At 44.2% G+C, this 22917-nt stretch overlaps 1 protein-coding gene across 32 annotated transcripts in view; it reads left to right on the forward strand.

Annotated features, from left to right (window-relative positions):
- KALRN (kalirin RhoGEF kinase) overlaps positions 1-22917 on the forward strand; it is a 783799-nt gene that overhangs the window by 356026 nt on the left and 404856 nt on the right. For all 32 annotated transcript variants that reach the window (XM_051859217.2, XM_051859218.2, XM_051859219.2 and 29 more), the window contains 3 exons: positions 14761-14952; positions 19297-19428; positions 22438-22668. In XM_051859217.2, the coding sequence (XP_051715177.2) occupies positions 14761-14952; positions 19297-19428; positions 22438-22668 (555 nt within the window). The remainder of the gene's footprint in view (positions 1-14760; positions 14953-19296; positions 19429-22437; positions 22669-22917) is intronic.

The following is a 22917-nucleotide window of genomic DNA, read 5'->3' on the forward strand; positions in this document are numbered from 1 at the left end:
GACAAGAGCACCAAGAGCATTCAATGTGTGAAGAATCATCTTTTCAACAAATGGTGCCGGGACAACTAAGTAGTCCTACTAGATAGTAAGAGTGGAGGTTGGACTCTTAACTTACATTAAATTAAAAATAGGTAAGCTGGGCTTCATCAAAATTTAAAACTTTTGTACATCAAAAGAAATTCAAGAAATTGAAAAGACAAACCACAGAATGGGAGAAAATATCTGTAAATCATTTATCTGATAAGGGGCTTTTATCTGCAGTATATTAACCCTTAAATGCGGTAATAAATAGACATAATCCAGTTTAAAATTGAGCAAAAAATTGAAATAGATATCTTCCAAGAAGATATACAAGTGGTCAATAAACACATAAAAAGATGCTGGACATCATTAGTCATCAGAAATATAAACCAACAATGAAATACCACTTTCTACCCGCCAGGATAGTCATAATTTAAAGCTCTGATAATAATAAACAATGTTGGTGAAATTGGAACCTTAAACATAGCTGATAAGAGTATAAAATAGTGTGACTACTTTGGAAAATAGTTTGGTAGTTCCTCAAACAGTTAAACATAAAGTTTCTATGTGACCTTAGTGATTCAACTCCGGGATATGTACCCAAGATAAACAAAAACATATGTCTACACACAGTGTCCATACATTGTATGTGGGTGTTTATAGCAACGTTACTGATAATAGCCAAAAAGTGGAAACAACCCAAATATCTATCAATTGATGAATAAACAAATATGACATACATATGATGAAATATAATTTATTTCACCATAAATAAAAAGTGGAATGCTGACAAATGCTGCAACAAGGATAAATCTTGAACAGTTTGCTAAGTAAAGGAAACCAGTCACCCAAAACTATGAATTATATGATTCCATTTATATGAAAAGACCAGAACAGGAAACTTATAGAGTCAAAAAGTAGATTATTTTTTGTTGCCTAGGATTGGGATGGATGGGAATGGAGAGATGATGACTAAAAGGTACAGGGTTTCTTTTTGAGATGATGCAAATGTAAAAATAACCATAGTTTTGATTGTATGCATCTGTATACTAAATACAGTCATGTGCCACATAATGATGTTTTGCCAACAATAGGCCATATATATGATGGTGGCCTCTAAGATTATATTACCTAGTGACATTGTAGCTATCTTAGTTTGTGTAAGTACACTCTATGATGTATGCACAGTGACAAGAGCACCTAATAACACATTTCTCAGAACATATCCCTATCATTAAATTATACCTCAATGTGCTACTATTCTAAAAATCAAGGAGGTGGGGAGGGAGGAAAGGAATATCATTATATTCTTAGAATTGTATCTATAAACTACACTGAATCTGTTCTCTTTGTATTAATATTACATTAACATGAAAAAAAGTATCAGAAAAAATAATTTATTTGTATAGATTTTTTAAAATCTCTAAAAATTCTAAAAATCATTGAATTAACTAGAGGTAAGTTGTATGGTATATGAAAAACTATTAGAAAGAGAAAAAACCGGTGGAGAGTGTCTTGTGAATGAGTTCTCACTAGCTTGATGTATAACCTTCTGTGTGATTAAAGAGAGAGACTGTGACAGGGTACAGATACCAACCCTGGTGGTATGGGTGAAGCTGGAGAACCTGTGTGCACCACTCAGCATTCACTCATTTCTGTATTCAACATACTTTCGCTATTTGTATTCTCTTTGCCTTTCATAGACACTGAGAACACAAGAGTCACAAAACACAAAGGCATCTCAAGGAGCTTGCCATTTAGCCATGCTCAAATTCATGGACCTAATTTTGCCTGGTAGAATAGAAGCTCCTCAAGGCAGAGGCTTGTCTGTTTCTTTTAGGGCTGTATCCCCAGGTCATATAACAATGTTTGGTCCCTAGTAGATGCCTAATAAACTGTTGTTGAATTAATAAGGAAATTAAGCATGACACAACATCTGTTACCAATCTTGAACAGTGTGGGCAGCAGAGACACAGAACTGATAAGGCAAAGTATTTTTGAGGAACCCAAGAGGGCATGATACCAGCAGAAACTGAACAACCACCAGTTAGCCAGGGAATGAGAGCACTGGTTTCCTTCAGGGGTGTTCCTGGGAACCAGGACGCTTACAAGGCCCCCAGGTGATGCATGCTAATGTCCAGAGCCTTGAGGACTGGATGCTATCTCAAGTTCCCCCTGAAAAAAGAGAGAAAGAGGCCAGCGCCGTGGCTCACTTGGTTAATTCTCCACCTGCGGGGCGGGCATCTAATATGGGCACCGGGTTCTAGTCTCAGTTGCTCCTCTTCTAGTCCAGCTCTCTGCTGTGGCCCGGGAAGGCAATGGAGGATGGCCCAAGTGCTTGGGCCTTTGCACCCGCATGGGAGACCAGGAGGAAGCACCTGGCTTCTGGCTTCGGATCGGCATAGTTTCAGCCATAGCGGCCATTTGGGGGGTGAACCAACGGAAGGAAGAGCTTGCTGTCTCTCTCTCTCACTGTCTAACTCTAACCAAAAAAAAAAAAAAATGTTACCGCTGACTCAGGGCATCTTTGTTTCTAATAATCTCATCCTCAAGATGGAGGTAAAGCCCTACAAAGTGCCTCTCTCTGACAAGAATAAATGTAACCCAGAGGTTGCTGTGAACACTGGGGTTCCTAAGGCAGATCTAGAGAAAACTGATTGCAAAGTACTGCGCATCTCACCAACCAGAACCAACCTGACCAGTCAAGTTGAACAGTATGCAGCTTTTGTACCTCTAACAGCCTGGTGTGCGGAACTTCTTTCTTTCAACCCAGTAGGAGAAGTAGGTTTTTATTTTCTGATCTGCTCAGGATCCATTTATGACCCTTGCTCTTGGCACCATGGTCAACTTTAGACACAAAAGGGAGGGAAGAGTATGCTTTGTGTTCAGCTGTAGTGAAGTTGGGGCACGTGGCTAAGGCAGAAGACCTCCACTTGGGTTGTCTACTGGAGCCACCTGGGAGCTTTTAAAAAACATCACAGCTAGGCCTCTCGGCCCTAGATTCTAATGTAATTTATTTTACTGTGGTTGGACTCAGGACATCTGTACAAAGCTGAGAACCAGCTTAAGACTTACAGGTCCAGGCTGAAAAAAAAATCAGCCAACTGATGTTAGTGCTGGTATCAAATGTGAAAGCTACCGAATAATCAGCCTGTGGAGATAGTGGTTGAGGACTTCTCTCAATGCTGGGCCTATCCAGGGAGAAAGAGTGCCTATCTTCATTCCCTGCTCTACCCCTTCCCCATACTCCCTGAATGCCACGCTTGGCTTTACCCACTGGTCTCTAATTAGCCACGTTGGGGGATTGACTCCTATTCAAATAGGGAACACACAGAAGCTCCCTGGCTTAGGAAGAGCCTTCTTAGTATCACTCTCCTGTGCTGTGCTGTGCTGCCCCGCTTTGCCCGCTACCCAGTCATCCGGTCTGGGTCCTTTCCGAAAGGCTTCTCTGAAACCACCCGTAGGGCTCGGCCGAGGGGTCAGGCTTCTGACTTGTGGTCGACACTGGTGTGCTCAGCCTTCTCTCTTGATCATCCACCCCTATCTAGGCCCGATTTCCATTGTCTTCTCTCTCACCCCTGGGTCTCTGTCCACAACTATGGCACCTCTTTTCCGGCTCCCATGTATTGCCCTCTGGGTCCTTCTGTCAACGTGTACCTTACCCCAGGCTATTTGCTCTGCTTTGCAGCTTAGTTTACCCACACACTTGTACATATTCATCCATAACTACTGCCTGCTCTCTGCCAGTCCTATAGATGCCAAGAATTTAATTTGTCTGAAACTGAGCCAATGCTGACTCATGTCTCTTCCTTGACATCTCCTGGAGTACAATGAAAGGCAGGAAATGACCCATGAAACCTAATGTGCTGGATGAGATAGTGTGCATGAAAGGTCTTAAACTGTAAAGCAGGACACAAGTACAAAGTATTGATAATAATCAGCAGCAGCATTGCATGTACATTTGGAGATGTGGGTGGTAGCCAGCCAGGAGTACCAGAGAGGGACAGAGACCGACCAAGGACAAGGTGTGTGAAAATCAGGGGATAGAGGTGTGAGTGGTCAGGCTTATAAGGGGCCAATAGCAAGTGAGCAGTATAAAAAATAGAGGTCAGAATTCATGATATAACCAGAGGCCTGAAAATGAGGAAGAACTAAAGGATTTCCTTCACCAAGTCCTTTCAGCTGTACTTTCAAGATACACTTTCACAGCCACCAACCTGGTCCAAACTGTCATCAGCTCCTACCCGAACTTGTACAGTTGCTCCCACCTGGTCTCCCTAGTTCCACTTTTGCCCCTCTTCAGTTCAATCTCAACACGACAGCCTGGGTGATCCTGCCAAAAGGTAAGAAACATCACACGATGTCATTCCTCTGCTCAAAATGCTCCATCTCCCCATCATTCACAGGGCAAAAGCTCTAGTCTGCGCACCTGTAACCTCTCCCACCTCATCCTCTACAGCTCACTCATTGCCCCAGTCATCCTGGGTTTCTTGCTGTTTCTTGACCCACCTTGTGCCCTTCGCCTTGCTGTGGCCCTCTACTCTGAACCTCTTCCTCCAGGCGCTCCACGGCTCCCTTTCTCACCTCATGCAAAGTCACACTCAGATGTTACCCTCAGAGAAACCTTCCCTGGCTTGTCTATCTTATGTAGCCATATCCCCCAACCCTACCATGCTCTATCCTTTTCCTAGCTGAATTTTATACTGCACTCAAACACATATATGATATATATTTATTAATTTATTGTCTGACTCTTCTACTAAAATGTAAGCCCATGAACAGGAATTCGTCTGTCTCTTTCTCTGCTTGCATAGTACCTTGCATTTTGAATCAATGGATGGATGGATGAATAAATATATGAGAAAACAGAGTTAAGACTTCAGCAATAAAGCAAAATATTGATTAAAAGGGCAACAAGTTGCCTCAATCCTGAGCTTCCCAGGGTTTGCAGTTAGAGATTCTTGCTCCAAGGAGAGAGAGGTAAAGATTAGTCTACCTTCTAAGTCCTTGCTTATTCCAGACCCGGACTATTCTGCAAATTCCAAGAGCAACACAGGAGCCCATTGGGGAGGCATCAGAAATGGAGACTTTTTTATTGACTTATCCCTCCAAGGGCCTTTTTTTAGGGAATGTATTTCTTTGGGAGAAATCTCTTCATCATCTCCCCTCTACCCTGAGAGACATCTTTGGTCAGCCCAACTGCTTTCACATTTATGGCAAGGTAGATGAGCCTGATGGGTAAGAACATGGGTGATAGGTACTAGCTGTGGCTCTGTATTTCCTCCCCAGTTGAGTCATCTTAGACAAGTTATTTAAATTTCCCAGAGCCTCACCACATCATCTGTAAATGGGTATAATGGTCATGCCTCTGTCAGGGATGTACTAAAGATGAGATGTGTTTTAGGCACAACAATTGGTATGATGTTATACTTGGCAAATGTTTAGCTATTCTTGTTGTCAGAGCCAAGAGTACTAGAAAAAAATAATGTTCCTTGTTTGGGGCATCTTCTTAGAGCTCCCAGCTACAGAGCTTCCCAAATGTTAAATGTGCGTACCCAACAGCTGGGACAATTCTGTTGAAATATAGATTCTGATTCAGAAGGTTAGGAAGAGCCCAAGATTCTGCATTTCTGATTAAGCGATGCTGACACCACATACCAAACTCTGAGTGGCAAAGCCTTATAGAAGAAAGGGCGTGATGTTAAAATACTGATGATTGTGCTTCCCTGAAGTCTTATATGTTCTGATCATAACCAAAAAGGCAACCTACCTTACTCCTAACCCAGACGAGCTGCAGTGTTTCTAAGTCACTCCCCATTGGTGTTCCCAAATCTTATTCCAGCTGTACCCACACTATTCTACCATTTTAATCCTGCAGCCATGCCTCATACGGACACCCACCCTTCCAAGGAAGTTCCACTCAGAGTTGAGAAAGGGGAGAGAGGATGGGTTCTGTTTTCTAAAATCTGCTCCTGGGCTTCCTGTGGCCTTGGACATATGGCCAGGCGCTTGTTTTCATCACTGCTTAATGGTTTGTAAAGCAATTGCTGGAGGAAACATTGCTATAGCAAGCCAGGCCAGAGGAACAGAAGGACTCATGAGCCAATGTTATCTTTGCTGAGCACCGGAGCTATTCCAGGTCCTTTCCTGTCTCTGCCTGACAGTGACAGATGGCTTCCACATGGTATGACCTACTGTTCGGCCAGACTTGACCACACAGTCATTCATCAGTTGCCCTGTTTAGCCCCCCAGAGGGCATCCTGCAATTTGTGGGAGGCACAAGTTGGAGTTTTCGTTCAGAACTCACATCTCAGAGCTGTTGTGGTCAAGTCTCAAGCCTGGACAGCTCTACTCCAGATGTTACTATCCCTGTGTCCATATGTTTTGAGGTGGGATCAGCAGGTTTACATGGTAACATTAAACTAATTAATCATAAGATGATACTTTAACAGCTTCAGGACCCTAAGTGGGTCCTTGACTAGCAAAGATATTAGTAATGCATGTGGGATTATTAAGTGAGAGAAAGAAGGTGAGGTTGAGCTTTTTCCACTGCTTTGGCAAAGTTTCTATTTTCTTACTGATATTGAATGTTACTTGCAAAGCCTCTGAAAGCTGTATGGGAAAATCTCCAAATACTTCCCTTATGGCTCTCCTTGAGTGTGACAACATAAAAATGTAATATAAGCTGCCGGGCACAGGAAGAACAGTGGTAATAACAGAGGGGTTGGGGATGGCGCTGTGGTGTAGTAGGCTGAGCTTCTGCCTTGGCACCAGCATTCCATATCAGCGCCAGTTCATGTCTTAGCTGCTTTTCTTCCAATCCAGCTCTTTATGTGTAGCCTGGGAAAGCAGTAGAAGATGGCCCAACTGCTTGGGCCCCTACACCCATCTGGGAGACCTGGAAGAAGTGCCTGGCTCCTGTTTTCAGATGGGCCCAGCTCCAGCTGTTGTGGCCATTTGGGGAGTGAACCAGCGGATGAAAGACCTTTGTTTCTGTTTCACCCTGTCTGTAACTCTGCCTCTCAAATAAATAAATAAACAATCTTTAGAAAAAAAGCCAGGGGGTTGTACAATGCAGGGATCAGGAAGCCTGGGTTCTGTCCCCTTCTGCCTCTTTCTCTGTGACTTTAAGCATGTCACTTGATGGAGCAACATTATTATTATTATTATTCTTTGACAGGCAGAGCTAGACAGTGAGAGAGAGAGAAAGGTCTTCCTTTGTGTTGGTTCACCCTCCAAATGGCCGCTACAGCCAGTGCGCTGTGGCCGGTGCACTGCACCGATCTGAAACCAGGAGCCAGGTGCTTCCTCCTGGTCTCCCATACGGGTGCAGGGGCTCAAACACTTGGGCCATCCTCCACTGCCTTCCCGGGCCACAGCAGAGAGCTGGACTGGAAGAGGAGCAACCGGGACAGAATCCGGCGCTCCAACTGGGACTAGAACCTGGGGTGCCGGCGCCGCAGGCAGAGGATTAGCCAAGTGAGCTGCAGCGCCAGGCATTGAGCAACATTTTTAAGTACTTAGTGTATTCAAGAAATGTCTGGGTTCCTTTTAACTATAAATTGAGATTGTCAGATGAACTTGGCTTCTAAAAAACTTTAGGTAGTTTTATATACTTTTCCTTAGAAATGCAGTATTTGTTCATTAAAATCTTTTTTCACCCTATGTAAATTGTACTTGTTTATAGAAAAGCTTTACCAAAGTCAAAAGAGATTGGGAAACTTGAATATTTATAGCTTTTACAGAGTACAACCTAGAAAATTCTATTAAAGATATATTAAACATTGTAAATTAAAATTAAAAATATCAAATATATTAAAATTAAAAATACCTAGGAATATTTACCATTATTTATGGAAGGTAAGAAACTAGAGTAACCTTTGTGCCTCAATAAATGAATTGCATTGGATAAAAATAGGAGATTGGACATAAATTCCCTTAGCTCATAGATGTCACCTGTAGACAACTGATGTTTTCTTTATAAATTCAGTGGGAAGTTAATATTATCCTTTCTATAGTTTTAAGAGCACTGTTCCCACTGCTTAATAAAAAGATATATGCCATTTCTTACTCTTTACTATGCACAAAAGAATAAAGATGACAAAAAGACCCTCAAGAAAAGTTCCCACCATATTGCATTCTTGGCACAAAGTAAACATTCAATAGTTGGTAACAGTTGGATGTGCTTGCCTGTTATGTTCAGCTTTCTGATTTAACATTCGGTTTTCTTCTGACCTTAGTGATTTTGCTGAGTCCAGTGGCCCTTGGCCCATTGTTTGCCTGGCCTTCCTCCTTTGACTTTTGGATTTGGAGAGTCCAAGTCTGGAGGGCTTGTGGAGAGGACTCAGCCAGCCCCATTTAGAGAAGTAACCCTAAGTGGTAGGCCTCACCTCCTGTGTTGCTCTGACAGGCAGATCACAACTTTCACTGTGATAAGAATGGTTCAAAAGCTGTCGCCCAGCTAACCGGCATGGAATTGAGAACCCTGTGCTCAGGAGTCATTCTGTGCAGGGTTGACACAGTTCTTTGGTGACTTCTCTCTGCCTTGCTGGGTGTGAAGACAAGTCACATGACCCCTAGACCATGAAGTAAAGAGCCCCCACACCCAGCATGGGGAGGAGGCCTCTGTACCCCCTTGCAGTACAGTCCATGGTGAGCAGAAGGATCTGTCCCCTTGTATGGGGATAAGATGTTCCCACTTCTGAGTGCTCTGGGTGTGGCTCACACACCCGGTGGCAGTGGGGGTGCCTTGGGAAGCATGCCCCAGGAGAAAGGTACAGAAGGACACTGTGTGAAAAGAGCTGGAAAGGGGCATCATAAGCTGATTGTGAATTCTCTGGTTGCTCTCGGTCAAAGAAAAACTTGCAAGACAACTCAGGTCACCACACCCTTAACTTCTGGGGCAAGTGTGTCTGCTTGCTGAAGTGTGTAGTGTGTAGGGCACGGCCTATCAAGCAGCTAGGGCAGTTTTGACAGCTGTTGGGCTGGGAAATGTGGCAGACACCTGTGGAAAAGGCCTGCTCCCAGGACTGGTAGGGGTCTTTGTGGCATGTTCTCTGTGCAATGCAATGCAACTTTGCACTACTTATTTTGCTTCTTGTTGGAATAGCTGCTTTTTCATTTTGATACACTTTTCACTAATACTTTGATTTGGTTTGCACAACTTAGGGAACTCTTACCTATCTGCTAGAACCAGATGAAGAAAAAGATGTGGCATTCATTTCACAGTTGATTTAATGCCAGACAACTAGCTGGATGCATTATGTTATCTCATCTACCCACAGAATTTTGATTCGGAGTGGGGAACCAATGACCACAGGAGAGTAAAGTTCACCCTAGCTTTCAGGAGTAAAGTTAATGGGATTCAAATAATGCACACAGTTGACAATTATCTTCTCTTAAATCATCCCTTGACCCAGAGTTTAATGCTACCAAAATGATAGCTTGCATCAAATAACCATTTCTAGAAGAACCAGTATCTTTTCCAGAATATACCACACATACACAGAAAAAACTTTATTTAAAGGAAAACTTAGCTGATTTTCTTATTTGAAAATTATCATGATCTTACAAGAAACTTTGCATGTAGTCATAAGTCTGGAGCCAGGTTCAAAGTGGGAGCACTTTTGGTAGAGCTGAAAACTTTCATCAGGATTCTGCCAAGCAGTTTTTTCAGGAGAATGACTCTGTGCTATGGATGTCAGTTAATCACAGCAGGAGATGAGGCCTCAGGGAAAGGGACCCTCTGTCCTGCAGTCTCCAATGAATGACTCAGAAAATTAACAAGAAAATGGGGAATTTTTGTAGGTAGCAAAAGTGGGGACAGGGTGTCAATTTAGAGAATTGTTTAGTTTGTGAGGTTTTGCTGGAATTTGTTCTTTTTCCTATTTGTGATCAAACAAGATGGGAGGACAGGCTTTAAGGGGAGGTAGGACAGGATGGATGATGCAAAATACCATTCCACAGGCAGGTTGCATTCTGAGAGTTGAATATTTCACACCTTGGACCATGCCATGCTTTGAACAATGATAGTAATAGCAGCACTGTATATACATGGAGCTTAAACTGAATAAATTTGAGGTAGGGATTTAAGAACATACTTCTCAAATCAGAATTATTGAGCAAGTTAGTGCCTTCTGGCCAGGAAGCTGCTTAGTCTGGGCCACTCAGCCCAGGGGGTGGGGCTAAAGAGGAGAAGGGAAGAAGAGCAGCTGGCCCATGGCACCAGGAGCCTGAAGAACTCAGGGTATCCAGCTCCAGCTTTGCTGTGAAACTACAGGGTAATGAGCACAGCCTGGATAAGGTGCGGGGCCCATTGGCATCGCAGCTTAGCTATGCGTGCCTCTGGGCTGGTCAGTACTCCTCTCTTGGCCTCCCAGAACCAATACGGCTCACTCAGAAATGGAAAGTCTGAGGTCACTTAGTTCAGCTCCCTCATTTTACAGGTGAGAAAACAGGTACAGAAGAGTCAAGTGACATCTTAAGTGAGTACCAGAGCTTATGTGTCCTAACTCCTGGCCCAGTTTCTTGGATGTCTGTGACTGACTGACAGCTCTGCAGATGGAAAGGCATTTAAGGCTAGCTGGAAGAATGATAGATCCAGGCATATGGGAGAGGGTGGATGGGGCAGCTGGTGGGAAATAGAAAGGCTATAAAGAGCCAAAATACCCATTCCTGCTGGCCATGTCCCCAGGACAAGCATGACTCCAAATGTTCCTTAGGCATTAGTAGTCACACAAGAAAAACCACACATGGACTGACCAAGGCCATGAAATATCATTAGTGCCTAACGACCAAGCACCCCAAGTTTTAAGACTCTTAAAAATGTATTTATTTTAAAGAGGGAAGGGAAAGGAAAGGAAAGGAAAGGAAAGGAAAGGAAAGGAAAAAAGAGGAGAAGAGATCATACCCCAAATGCCCACAACAGTCAGGGCTAGGTCAATACTGAAGCAGGAAGCTAGGAACGCAATACAGGCAACTCATGCAAGTGGCAGAAACTCAATTATTTGAACTATCACCACTGCCTCCCATGTTCTGCATTAGCTCAAGTGCTAGAATCAGGAACCCAAGCACTCCAGTGCGGGACACTGACATATGTTAACTACTAGGCTAAAATGCTTGCCCATAATCAGACTCTTAATCCAGCTTTGGTTTTAACCTCGCCCTTTCCGTTTAAGTTATTGGAGACCTTCCCTGCTATCCCTCACTGCTCATTCGGTTTGTGCCGACCCTTGTAGCCAGGGACAGCTGTAGTTTAGACTCTGCTCATTTCTCTCACTTCTAGTATAAAGGAAAATAAGAAAGATGATGGTGAACTTGGACAGTGTGACCTGCCTGGGTGGTTTGATATTCCAAAAATGGGCTTTTGGAAGAACAAAGAGCAAGTTCATGAGTCAACATTGTATTTATCCCTGTATTGTGAGGAACACTGCCTCTACCTCTTTTGTGAAACACAGTCATTTGTTTTAGTAAGACATTTCTCTGCCCACTGATAAGGAAACATAAAAGCATTTATTTTGCTAATCTCTAGAATGTGAAATGTAAGCTGTGGTCTTTTTTTCGTTTGTTTTTATTTTTCATCTGTGATCACAGGCTTAAGGGTTGAAGGGGACCTTGGAAGGCTGCCAGTCTTCCCACTCTTGAGCAGGAAGCCCCCTTCCAACATCCCTGCCAGTGGTTCAGACCCTCCCTCTGAATCCCCACAGTGAGTTGCTTCTACCTCTTTAGAAGCACTTATTCCATTTTGCTTTAAATTATAGTTATTTGAGGACTTGTCTTATGTCTCAGCTGTGAGCCCCTGAGGGCAGGGGGTGGGTAGGCAGGATTCCTGTCTCCTTCCCCTTTGATCTTCCACAGCCCCCAACACAGAGCCTGGCCCATTCTCCATAAATATTTGAATGAGTGACAAGCTGTTAATATTTCCAGAGGCGGCTGCCGTGGGACATCTCTAATAACTAGAACATTCTTCCTAAAAGTAAGCAGGAATGTGCCTCCCCATGCTCCCTGGGTAGGAGTAAAAGTAAACAATTGGTGATGACAAAGAGCTAGGTATCCATAGGAGGTACCTGGGGCCAGGGTAATGCCCTGCTGCTGTTGCCTTTTTTGCATCTCAGAGCCTTTCTTCAGGACAGGAAAAGTCAATATCCTAGATAGATCTGAATAAATTGGGGATGGAGAAGCATGCAGATTGCAGGCTTTGTATCCAGTTTGGAATGACAGCTCTATCAGACATTGTCAATGTCCCACCAGTAACCCCTCAGCCTGCCCTGGGCATCATCTGCAGATGATTCCCATACAAAATGACAACTTTCTGTATCTCTGCCAGGCTCACTCTGGCCTCGGGAGTATTCTTAGCCTGTGTGTGGGTCAGGCTGGAAGCGCCAAGGAGCAATGAGATGTAATGCATAAGTAGCCCAGATTCCTCACTTCTCAGTAGGACAGCTTGAAGGTGTGTTTATATCTTAGAGTCTTCCAGAAGGTATCAGGAAGGATTGAACTCCAGTTGCTCATAGCACTAACCCATCTATCAACACATTCTTTATTTCCTCTCTTTCCTCTTTGATTTCCCTTCTCCCCACTCTGCTTCCTGGTAACATACCCAAATTAACTCTCTGTCTCAAATCCTTGTCTCAGGTCTGCTTTATAGAGAACCCAAATTAAGACAATGACATGAGCAATCAGTTGTGTGTGTGGGGGGGGAGGTCTCCATGTTATTCCCTTCAAAAGCAAAACTGTCAAAATATAGTACATGCTTTTCTTCCTCTTTCTATCTTCTTTTTCTCTAAGTTCAAAGTTGTGGGGGTTTTTTCTACCAGTTCTATAAATAGAGCTTAATTTTAAGCAGAATCTGAGTCCTAACTCAGAAAAAAGGGCTAGTAATGGTTCTGAAATCTTTGAAGGATAGTTGTTTCACATGACAGCGGTCAGTAACATTCTAGCTCTATTAAGGAAATGTACTTTGTCAGAAAGGTCTGGGGCCAGACTGAAAACAGAGATGATGCATGCAAGTCATTAGCCATCAGGATGGATTTGTGTTCAAGTACTTCACTTAACCTTTTAAACTTCCACAGAGACCTTTCAAATTAAGAGAGAACTTATCAGCTGGCCCAGGTTTGGGCTGGGAGTGCATGGAGGTTGGGCACAGCCAAGATGAATGGGACCATGAGGGAAACAGGAGAGGCAAATAAAGGACTTTCATTAAATCTATCTAGTATTAATGAGCTACACCTGAGCTAATAGAACCCAGGGAAATGCTGTTGCTGAAGGATATGTATTACCATTTGAGAAGGTTTCTAACAAAGAAAGATGATGTGTAAACGACCTGCCTCCTGAGTCCTTCAGGCAGACTCCATGTGATTCAGAAGACAACCCGTGGATGCCACAATATTACTTGATTGTTTTGACACCTGAGACAATTAATAGGAGGTAGCGGCTAAAAATAATCATCACTGCTGTATTATGTTTGTGGGGTTTGTCGTTTGTCTTGTTCCTTCCTGGAGGGATTTCTGCTGGGCTGGTAGGAAATAACATACATGTTCATGAATTTTTAATTGACAAGCAAAGATGGGAATGAATGTAAACAACAGAAGATGAAAGGAGACAGGGGGGCCAAGCGAGCTCCCACAGATGCCTTCTGGGGTCAGGTGGGGAAATGTTCCTAAGTCAAGCAGAGATAAGAAGAGTTCCATTAAGACCTTATTTTTAGCACGGAGAAATGTAGTGGCTTCTAGTATTCTCTTTATTTAAGCCTGATGGATGGTCAGTGCCACAGTTCCTTTGGCATGGGGAAGATGGGTGGGAGGACAGAGGGACTTCTTCATTACATGACAGGAATGTGGAATTATTGTCTTCTTTGCCTTCTTTGGTGCACTTGCACCTGTTGTAGCGGCAGCAATGCCTAGCTCTTTGCTGAGCAAGACAGACATACTTGCCTCCTCTATCTTGTGCCCTAGTCTGAGCCATTGCTTCTTCAAAAACACACATGTATTTGAAAGGCAGAGTTACGGAGAAAGAGATCTTGCATCCTCTGGTTCACTCCCCAAATGGCTGCCCTGATCAGGGGTAGGCCAGGTCAAAGCCAGGAGCCACTAACTCCATTCAGGTCTCCTATGTGTGTGCAGGAGTCCAAGTACTTGGGCCAGGCACATTAGCTGGAAGCAGAGCAGTACTCTGATGTGGGATCCAGCATCACAAAGGGGAGCTTAACCTGCTGTGCCACATCCCTGGCTGGAGCTGTTGCTTCTAACAAGTGCTCTTGGGAGTAGTGCCATCCCCCTGGAATAACCTCCTAAGATGCTTGTTAGGATGGTCCATGTAATGTGACTATATTAATGCACAACAATAGTTGGCACAAGGGGTGCGAGTCGTGGCACATTAGCTAAGACTCCACTTGAGACACCCATATTGGAGTGCCTGGGTTCAAGTTCTCTTTTCTGTTTCTGTTTCAGCTTCTTGCTAATGGATGCCCCAGGAGGCATCAGATGATGGTTCTCTCTTTTTCTTTCTCTCTGCCACTCTGTCTTTCAAATAAATAAATAGTTGGTACAAAAATCTATGCTGGTTCCCACAATGCAAGCTCTCACTACTGTTCCTGTTATCTGTCATGATTTTGTGTTGCAGATAACAGACAGACTTCCTTTGGGCTGAGAGCAGATCCCAGCTCCCATCCCAAATATCTTGCCCAAAGTGAATTCCTTTTTAGCCTGCCACAGTAAGCAATCACTATCCTTTGCTTCCTAGAATGCCTATGTCAACATCAACCGTATAATGTCGGTGGCTTCCCGTCTCTCCGAGGCTGGCCATTACGCCTCTCAGCAAATCAAGCAGATCTCCACGCAGCTGGACCAGGAGTGGAAGAGCTTCGCTGCTGCCCTGGACGAACGCAGCACCATCCTTGCCATGTCCGCAGTGTTCCACCAGAAAGCCGAGCAGGTGAGCTCCAGCATGTGTTATAGCTGCCAGTGGTGGGAAAGCAAGGGGCTGCGGCCTCGTGGGAGCACACACTCTCTACGGAGAGCACCCGTTATGCTTTGAAAATACCAAAGACCATGCTGAGAAGCGGCAACAGTAACCCATGTTCCACCAGTTTCAGAGCCCCTGTGTACACAAAGGAACAGGCTTTGCTTGTAATGCAAAGAAGAGAGGACCCAGAACCTGTTTATATTCTGCTAGCTAGTGTATTGGTGGGTAGGTGTGTGCATGCTTAGTGTGCGTTCTGTGAGCAAAGACGAAAAGGGTGAGAATGAAGGGGTGGATAACTCGGAGAGCAGAGCAAGCAAATTTTACATGAAGCCCTTGCTATGGATAATAATATTGTGATAATACCACAAGTAGAGATGATGATCGCTTGTTGCCATTTACTAAGTGGCCAGGCATTGGTAAGTGACATTACCAACCCATTTTATAGAGAGGAGCATCGCATCTCAGAGAGATGGGTTAACCTGCCTAAGATCTCAAGGAGTGTTGCAGCCTGGCTTGGACTAGCTCATGGAGGGCTAGTTCTTAAATTTTCGGGAATTTTGTGAGCTGGTTGTCAAATATAATCATTACCTAAATATAATAATTACCTAAAACTCAACTATATACATTTATAATTAAATATGTTGTAGTAAAAACAAAAGTGGTATAGTTGGTTCTCTGCATCTGTTGGTTGTGCTTCCACAGATTCAGTCAACTGTGGATTGGAAATTTATTTTTTAAATCTGCTTCTATACAGAACATGCACAGACTTTTTCTTGTTATTCTCTCCACAACATAGTATAACTATAGCATTTATTTGGTTGTATTAGGTATTATAGGTTATCTAGAGATAAATTAAAGTGTATGGGAAGGGTGGTGAATTTTCATATGGAGGTTCCATTTCAAGTGCAGGCTCAATTACCAACTGCTTTGCCTCAGATCCAGTTCCCTGCTAATGTGCTTAGGAGGCAGTGGATGATGGCCCAAGTGCTTCAACCCTTGCCACCCGTGTGGGAGACTTGAATGGAGTTTCTTGCTTCCAGCCTCAGTGTGGCCCAGCCCTGGCTGTTGTGACCCTTTAGGGAGTGAACCAGCAGATGGAAGATCTCTTACCACCTCCTCCCCTCCCCTGCCCCATCATTCTGCTGCCTTTCAAATAAATAAGTCTTTTAAAAAACTATAAAGCCTATGGGATGTACATAATTTATATGCAAATTACATCATTTTATATAAGGGACTTGAGAATCCACAGGGGATCCTGGAACCAAACCCTTTGAAAGGCAGAGAGACACCATACTCAAAAATCAATAATTCCTGACTATATTCCTGTATTTTATTATTATCTACATTCTTGAGATTATTTTTGCCTTTTTTAACATGGTGGGCATACTATACAATTGTGTGCTACTGATTATCTCTTCCCAACTCCTTATTTGGTGATGTCACATTGTAGCTTGAAATAGACCAAGATAGGAATTTTACTCGATGGAAATCATCAAATGCTATGAACGTTCAATTATTGTTTAATTGATTGTCTAAGTCTTAAGAAAATGAGAAAGAAAATGTAGACTAAACTTTAAAAAGAGTCATATCTGTACCTATTACATTGTAAATAGCACATAACATTGAGGGAATGATATTGTAGTAATCAAAAGCTAGTATTTGATCCAGCAAAGAAGGCACTCACATTACTGATGAATAAATGATGTTCCAACATTAAGCCTTCAGGTGTTTTTCACTTTTATTTTACTCCTTAACATAAGAGAAAATATCAACAAGGATTTGTGTCAAAACTGTGCCTATTTGTCGATTTCAACCATAGATTGACTGTGGATTCAAGACTTCAACAAAAGCACCCTGTGAGAATCAACTTGCTATATGTTACTCTTTGTGTTACATACCTTTTATATCAGTAAAATTTATAATGCACTTGTGCATATGTAAGATATACATACATATACATACATACACACTCATTTGTATATCCATAAACACACACACATATATACACACACACACACATATATATATATATATATACACACATATATATATGCTGGTTGTTAAATACTTACTAACACCACTCTCTGTTACCCACTCTTACATGGAAGGAAGCATGGGATAACTGAAAAGAGCCTAGACTTTGAAGCCAGACGTGTGAGTTCTATTCTCAGCTCCACTGTTCATTAAGTTCGGCAAGTCACCTCAGCATTCTGAGCTTGTTTGCTCTCTCTCTAATGTGCAGCCAATCATAAACATCACAGGGCTGTTTTAAGAATTAAACATTCGCAATGGCACACATGAGTTGCCCAGTGTGCTTACCAAGTGGTAAACATGTGAGTTATTTGTTCAACACACTATCTTGATATCTTTTATTCTCTTCACCTGTGTTTTTTTCCACTTGCCATCTTCCAATGTTCTACAATAAATGCTTGAATCACAGGTGAACCACAGTCCTACACTTTGACTTTTTGTGGAGATTTTTTGTTTGCTTTTAAGGAGGTTGGTGGTAGTGACTGATTTTTTTTTTTTGAAAGAGAGAGAACCCCCATCCACTGGTTTACTCAATCCAAGTCTCCCACATGTATGGCAGGAAGCCAATGACTTGGGCCATCATTGTGGAGCCTCCCAGGATCTGCATTAGCAGAATCTGGAGTCAGGAGCCTGAGGTGAGTATTGAACCCAGGCACTCCAGTATGAGATGTGGGCATCTTAACCACTAGGCCAAATGCCCACCTCTGGTTCTTTCGTAGGTCTATGAGAATGTTGAACCTCCTGCTCTCTCTTCAACCTTGTCATTTGTTTATTTTATTCAAGATTTATCCACATTGGCATAGAAGATAGTGCTTCTCTTTGTCTCCCTGGCTTTCTTTCCTTGAGCTGTGGGACTCCTCTTAGAGAATTACAGAGAAATTCCAAAGGTCTAGAAGAGATGCTTCTCCCATGACTGATACAAGAAAGTTGGGTTGTTCCCCTGTTCCTCTGTAAAGTAGTTGTTGGCAGAGTAAAGAAGCTTCTGGGATATCAGCAAGTGTGTGCACTCTGATACTGGGTGACACCTGGCATTCTTCCAGAGCCCCTGGGAGCTGGCTTCATGAGTCAGAAAAAAACATACAGAACGAAAAACCATCCACAACAGCCAACAGGCAGGGATTAAAAGCTGACAGTGACTCTAAGACAAGCTGTCAAACAACTTGAGAAGGCTACTCAGTGCTAGAACTCAGGATAGCTGGAGGAGTTAACCTTTTCTTGATGTTTCCTGACTTTGATTGGTTTGAATCAGAAGCAATTTTATTTGTATCAATTTTTAAATGTGATTTCCTCAGGTATTACCTGTCCTTCAGGAAACTCATAAACCATACTTCCTTTTAGCTGGAGAAAGAAAATACTGGTCCAGGACTATTCTTTTGCATTTATTTAGGCAGCTCTTTATTGCTCTCCTATGGGCTATTCTCAGTAATGGGATAAAAAGGTAGTTAGGCCATTAATTGAAATGGAGCAGTGCATCCAGGCAAGAGGAATCACAGACAGACTATTCCAGATTGTTGGTGAAGAATTATTTGCATTTTAAAGGTGTATTTTTCCACTCAGTAAATCAGAGTGATTTCAGATCGCTCACCCTTTGTGCATGGAGACCCATAGTCTTCCACAGCTGTTAATTTTAATTTTCAAATAATTTGATGTGTGTAAAGGTGTGTATCTACATAGCTCATCCCAGGAGCCACTGACAGTATAGGCATAGCAGTCTGTTCCTCTCTGCTGTCCCTCCTACTGCCACATCTCAGGACTCAGTGGGAGTCCTGCTGAGCGCTCACCTCCTTATGCTGTGGGAATGGTCTCCACAGGTTGCCTGAGGCTCCTGATGGCCCTGTGTGGGATGTCCTTTGCTCCTCTTCCCAGCTTAGTGTACGCATCATAAAGCACACGTGAAAATGTCTCATGCCTGTGAGTGTGGGTAGGGCAGGAAGCTCTAAACTGTCCATGGGATAGATTAAGCTGTTTCTATTCCTATACTTTACCATCCACTTGTGGGTGTAACCTGTTGAATATCCAGGAACCTCACCCTGCCCCCACCCCCCGGGGTTTCAGATTGGTGGCCATTATGAAAACTGCACTTCCTAAACAGATGCCTGGGTCAGACTTCTTGCAAGGGGTTAGTGTTGTAGAAATAAAGGGGGAAACCCCACCTTCTATAGAGGTCTCTGAGAGCCTGCGCAAGTCTTCATGCTTCTTCTAAAGATACGTGACCCTTCATATAACCCACCCTTTCCCCAGCTCGAGAGCTCCCACACTGACCCACCCAGCCTCTTTTTCTAGTTCCTGTCGGGAGTGGACGCCTGGTGCAAGATGTGCAGTGAAGGTGGCCTGCCGTCCGAGATGCAGGACCTGGAGCTGGCGATCCACCACCACCAGTCCCTGTATGAACAAGTGACCCAGGCCTACACAGAGGTGAGAACTGAGCAGGGCAGCCAGGGGTCCTGGGCATGGCTGCATAAGGGAAAGTGGCGAGAGTTCACTGTACACTGTGAAATATGAAATAGCCTGGGTTGGACTGGGAAGAAGGAAACTGACTGTTTTCCCCTTTTTATGGCATTTTTAGGAACTTTGATCTGAATTTGTCTCCAGCTAGGAAGAAGAAAAAATTGGGGCCGTTAGCAGCATCACCTTCTTGCACACATATGTTGTGTGTGTATCTCTGTCTTCCTCTCTCTCTCTCTCTCTCTCTCTCTCTCTCACACACACACACACACACACACACATACCCCTACACACTGGTCTCACTGTGTGTGTGAGGATTGTACTTTCTACTCAGGGGAGAGGAGTATAGTGAAGAAAGGCTGTGCCCCTCTGCAGTTTGTTTCTCTGGCTTGATGAGTGGATGCGTACATATTAGTCCTGCCATCCCATTTATGAAGCAGCTAATCAGAAAGTCAAGGTTTCTTGCTAGAAGATTCAGAGGAAGACACACAGGGCATAGATAAGTGTGCAGGAGTGACAAGCTGCCATGGCTGTGAAGGACAAACTAAAAGGCTCTTCCACAGAGAAATCAAGCCCGGTGTCGGGGGACATACTGCAGCACTGCTTAGTTAAGGAGGATTGAAGCTTCCTGACACTGCTCGAGGGGCATCTGTGTAGACATGCACGTGTGAGCAGGTTGGCCAATTGGCATGAGTTCTGAGGGAGTGGGGCTGAGATGGGAAGAGATGGCTGATGAAGGAAGCTGGGTGAGGAAGGGAAAGTGTATGCACAGCCAGCCCATGTACGTCCTCTGGAATAAGGTTAGTTAGAGAAGCATTTGTCCAGGTGAGTTTCTGGACTGCCCGAATGGACCATCAGTGTGGTCCAAGGGGATGAAAACACAGTTGAAGATACAGATTCCTGAGTTCTACCCCTACTGATCTAAATGTCGAGAAGGAAGCCTAAAACCTCCATTTTAATACCTATTGTTCCATGTGAGTCTGTTGCATGTTGAAATCTAAGAACAAATAGCTTGTTTGTAAAAAGTAAAGGTTTTTGCCATAGTAAACCAAATTTGAGGGTCTAGTGTTGTGGCATAGCAGCTAAAGCTGCCACCTACAATGCCAGCATCCCATGTAGGCACCGGTTCATGTATCAATTGTTCCACTTCCAATCCAGCTCCCTGCTAATGGCCTAGGAAAGCAGTGAAAGATGGCCCAAATGTTTTGGCCCCTGTATCCATGTGGGAGACCCAGATGAAGCTCCTGGCTTTGGCCTGGCACAGCCCTGGCCTTTGCAGACATCTGGGGAGTGGCAGTATAATTATACATCTTGCAGTATAATTATACACATAGGCATGGTATTTCCCCCAGTTTATCCTCGAGCCCTAGCATGGTGGGACTTAGATCTTTCCTCTTGGCTCACTGCAGAGGACAGGGGCTGTCCCTACCTCCTACAAATGTAGAGACAAAGGCAGAGGCTGGAAACTCAAGTCGACTAGGATTTCTGGGACTGGGTGCTTCATCTCTAACTGCCCTACCCTGAACACAGCATGATGCAAAAGTCAGCATTTGCTCATCTCTCAATAAATTATGGGAGATGGGGATAGCAGGATCGAGTTGGGGGTGGTGGTGGTTTCCTTTCCAACCTCAGCCATACTCTACCTCAACATTCCTCTTTATCATGCCCCAGGCTGAGAGCCTTTCTGCAGGGCCCCCACCCCCCAGCAGGACTATCTGCTGCCTCTCTATTCCCAGACCCCCAGCCGAGCCACTGTCAGGGCCTGAGGGAAGGGTTGGGGCTTCAAGCCCACAAAGGGTGCCTCCCTCATCCTGGTGGGGATGGAGGTGGAAGCACAGCTGCTTCCCTGCCTTGCTGGCTGGAAAATGAGATGTTTCAACTCAAGCGAACTTTGATTTCATTGTGAACCAAGTTAATGTAGGGTCCTAAAATTTCTTTCGATTCCCTGATCACCACTGTTTTAGGTTGGGAAGATGCATGCCCTATTGGGTTCTCTGCCAAGCACTACAGAGCCACAGGTGTCAGTCCTACCATGCCACTTTCTAGAATTGTTGGTGCCTTTGTGCCAGGTTTCCAGAGAGAGGAATGATAGTATATCAGCCCCACCCCAGCCCCAGTCTCAGCACTGAGTGTTGGGGAGCCTGGGAGCATGGGTGGCATAGGCAGAATCTGAGGATCCCTGCCTTACTCTGCTTGTTCCTGATCTTCATGAGAAAGAAGGGGATTGTATTAAGGAAGAGCAGAATGTTAAAAAAAAAAAATAAAAGAGCATACAGGAGAATAAAGAAGATGGAAGGCAGGAATGATGGTGGAGGAAGGGAAGGTAGGGGGCAGAAGAAAATCCCAGCAGCCACTACTATGTGCTAGGTCCTATTCTACGTGCGCTCCAAGGGTTAGCTCATATCATACCCACCATGACTCTGAGGGACGTACCACTAATCTCTTCCTTTTATAGACAAAGGATTGATGCTCAGAGAGATTACATAACTTGCCTTTGATCATATAGCTGAAGGTTTGGGGCCAGGTAGAGAAAGTTGAGTAAGAAAGAGTGGTAAAGGCTGATGGTATAGGTGGCTTCCTTTCTGAAATGAAGTTCTGCTGACTGATCTAGTCCGTGAGTAAGTAAAAATATTCAGCAGGTGCCTACTGCTTGCCAGATGCTGTGGAGAATTAGCTATATCCTCTGTGGAGAGAGCTATGAGCAAGGCAGAGTCCCTAGTCCTTATGAAGCTAAAATTCAAGAGGAGAGAGAGAATGTCCAGCCATTCTTCTCCCCCAGGTTTCCAGGATGCTCAGCCCTCCCCAAGGCTGCATGCAGGACACTGGGGCACTCTGGCCAGCACATTTCTTGGTTGTGACCGGCCTTGGGAGGATTGAGATACTCAGGCCTAACCACAGACCCAGGGCATACTCTCCTAGCCTCTCTCTGAGCCCTACATGCCTCTCCCCCCTTTGACCAAGGTTCTTTCCTTCCTGCAGGTTAGCCAGGATGGCAAGGCACTGCTGGATGTGCTACAGCGTCCCCTGAGTCCTGGCAACTCTGAGTCCCTCACAGCCACAGCCAACTACTCCAAGGCAGTGCACCAGGTCCTGGATGTGGTCCATGAGGTGCTGCACCACCAGCGGCGGCTTGAGAGCATCTGGCAGCACCGCAAGGTGCGGCTCCACCAGCGGCTGCAGCTCTGCGTCTTCCAGCAGGATGTCCAGCAGGTAAACTGCTCTGCTTCCCTATTCCTTCCCATGAGGCAGGCTGAGCTCGAGGCCCTGACCTGGGCAATGAGACCTTGGAAAGCCTAGGTTTATACAAGGAAGATGGCATTTCAGTCCCCAGCAACTCCCCCATGCTGCAAAAACCTGGACTTGTTATTTGCACACTACTTGCTTAAGCAGCTTGATTGACAGGACCTTCATAGTATGTGGAGCTGGGAAGGGAGATTCCATCTCAGGAACAGCAGTGAC

This window comes from Oryctolagus cuniculus, chromosome 4, assembly GCF_964237555.1.
Source record: "Oryctolagus cuniculus chromosome 4, mOryCun1.1, whole genome shotgun sequence".
NCBI classification, from domain to species: domain Eukaryota; kingdom Metazoa; phylum Chordata; class Mammalia; order Lagomorpha; family Leporidae; genus Oryctolagus; species Oryctolagus cuniculus.